Below are 2079 nucleotides of genomic sequence, written 5' to 3'. Positions count from 1 at the left end.
ACCACTAAGCTACCTGCTGCCCCAGAAAGAGGCTCAGAAGGTCCGCTGGTGTTCCGGACGCCAACTGTTTCAGCCGACGGCTGCATGTAGCAAAACACTCTTAATGAAAGTCTGGGGGATTATTTAATTACGTGCCTTATCGTTATTTGCACGCGGCATGTCATTTTACTGGTGGCTGTCTGTATGTAAACATTACAGCAAGAGAGAGAGCTCCCTTTTGCAGGTGAAAATGGTTGATATAAAACACGCTACACTGCCCGACCAACTGTCACTCCACCACTTAACTCACTTGTTTTTTATGTTAAAGGTAATGACCCGTGCAGAGAGGGAGGGTTAGAGGGAGGTGTTGTCTTTCTTGAGTAAACAGTCTGACTGGGTGTACTAACAGCTTTTAAAGGTCTCTAAGTTCAGCTCGGTCTAGCATTAGTACTTAGCACTTAGCAAATGGCCACCCAGACTATTTACATTGACCCCCCGCTGTTTATTATCTATGCATAGTCACTTTACCCCTATGTATAGCCTCGTTATTGTTATGTCATTTTATTGTGTTACTTTTTATATAATTTTTTACTTTAGTTTATTTAGTCAATATTTTCTTAACTCTATTTCTTGAACTGCATTGCTGGTTAAGTGCTTGTAAGTAAGCATTTCACGGTAAGGTCTACACCTGTTGTATTCAGCGCATGTGACAAATACAATTGTATTTTATTTGATCGTGTCAGAGATAGTGTGTTGGAGTTAGCGTGGCGTTGCCGTGGGAACACACCTGTCCCAGTGTGCACTCCATGGCCCCCAGGAAGTCAGCCTCCTTGATGCCGTTGTGGTTGCTGCTGATATCATAGAGCTCGTAACGTAACCGCTGTACCTCCTCAAAGTAGAAGTCCAGGGTGAAGACTTTAGAGAAGGTGGGGCTTATAGAGCTACGGATCACCTCTGTCCTGTCAACCTGCAGAGGGAGACAGAGAGAGAGAGGGGGAGAGAGAGAGAGAGAGAGAGAGAGAGAGAGAGAGAGAGAGAGAGAGAGAGAGAGAGAGAGAGAGAGAGAGAGAGAGACATAGAAAGAAAGAGAGACAGAGAGAGATGGAGAGAGAGAATGAGGAATTGGTTTGAAAAAGCAAACTCTCACACAACTGTGGAGAAACAAAAAGACAAATTAACACACTCACTCAACAACACTGATACATCATCTACTGGGCACAGATGTCAATTCAACATCTATTCATCGAAATGACGTGGAAACAACGTTGATTCAACCAGTGTGTGCCCAGTGGGTATATTCCAGTGGAGGCTTCTCAGAGGAGGAAGGGGAGGACCATCCTCCTCAGTGAATTTCAGAAATAAATAAAATAGTGAAACATCTAAAAAGTTATCAGTTTTAGATAAAACTACACTAAATATATTCACGTCACAAAATAATTGATTAAAACACACTGTTTTGCAATGAAGGTCTACAGTAGCCTCAACACCACTCTGTAGGGTAGCACCATGATGTAGCTGGAGGACAGCTAGTTTCCGTCCTCATCTGTGTACATTGAGTTCAATACAAAACCTAGGAGGCTCCTGGTTCTCACCCCCTTCTATAGACTTACACAGTAATTATGACAACTTCCAGAGGATGTCCTCCAACCTATTAGAGCGCTTGCAGCATGAACTGACATGCTGTCCACCCAATCAAAGGATCAGATAATGAATCTAGTACTGAAAGCTACAGCTAGCTAGAACTGCAGTTCATAAAATGTGGTGAGTAGTTGACTTAAAGAGAGAGAAAGACAATAGTTGAACAGTTCCGAAAACAATTTTTTTTCCAAAATGAAGGAGAAGCAAGAGAGAGAGAGAGAGAGAGAGAGAGAGAGAGAGAGAGAGAGAGAGAGAGAGAGAGAGAGAGAGAAGAGAGAGAGAGGACGAGAGAGAGAGAGAGAGAGAGAGAGAGAGAGAGAGAGAGAGAGAGAGAGAGAGAGATAGTTGTATTTCATATTTTTTTTCCCTTTCACTTACTTAGCCTACTCAAACACCCGGCTCAAACAGAGATGGAGCTATGTTACCTAGCTGGCTATGGCTATCCAACACTGGAACTCTTCC

At 43.1% G+C, this 2079-nt stretch overlaps 1 protein-coding gene across 1 annotated transcript in view; it reads right to left on the bottom strand.

The window, feature by feature from the left end:
* The window catches only part of LOC121543280 (copine-4), a 39574-nt gene extending 38628 nt beyond the window's left edge, over positions 1-946 (bottom strand). The window contains exon 1 of the mRNA XM_045219307.1: positions 767-946. Within this exon, the coding sequence (XP_045075242.1) occupies positions 767-787 (21 nt within the window). The 5' untranslated portion in view covers positions 788-946. The remainder of the gene's footprint in view (positions 1-766) is intronic.
* Between the last annotated feature and the right edge of the window lie 1133 nt (positions 947-2079).

This window comes from Coregonus clupeaformis, unplaced genomic scaffold (assembly GCF_020615455.1).
Source record: "Coregonus clupeaformis isolate EN_2021a unplaced genomic scaffold, ASM2061545v1 scaf2242, whole genome shotgun sequence".
In the NCBI taxonomy this organism is placed as follows: Eukaryota; Metazoa; Chordata; class Actinopteri; order Salmoniformes; family Salmonidae; genus Coregonus; species Coregonus clupeaformis.
Note: the sequence above shows the minus strand (reverse complement) of the source record. Positions and strands in the feature narration are given on the sequence as shown.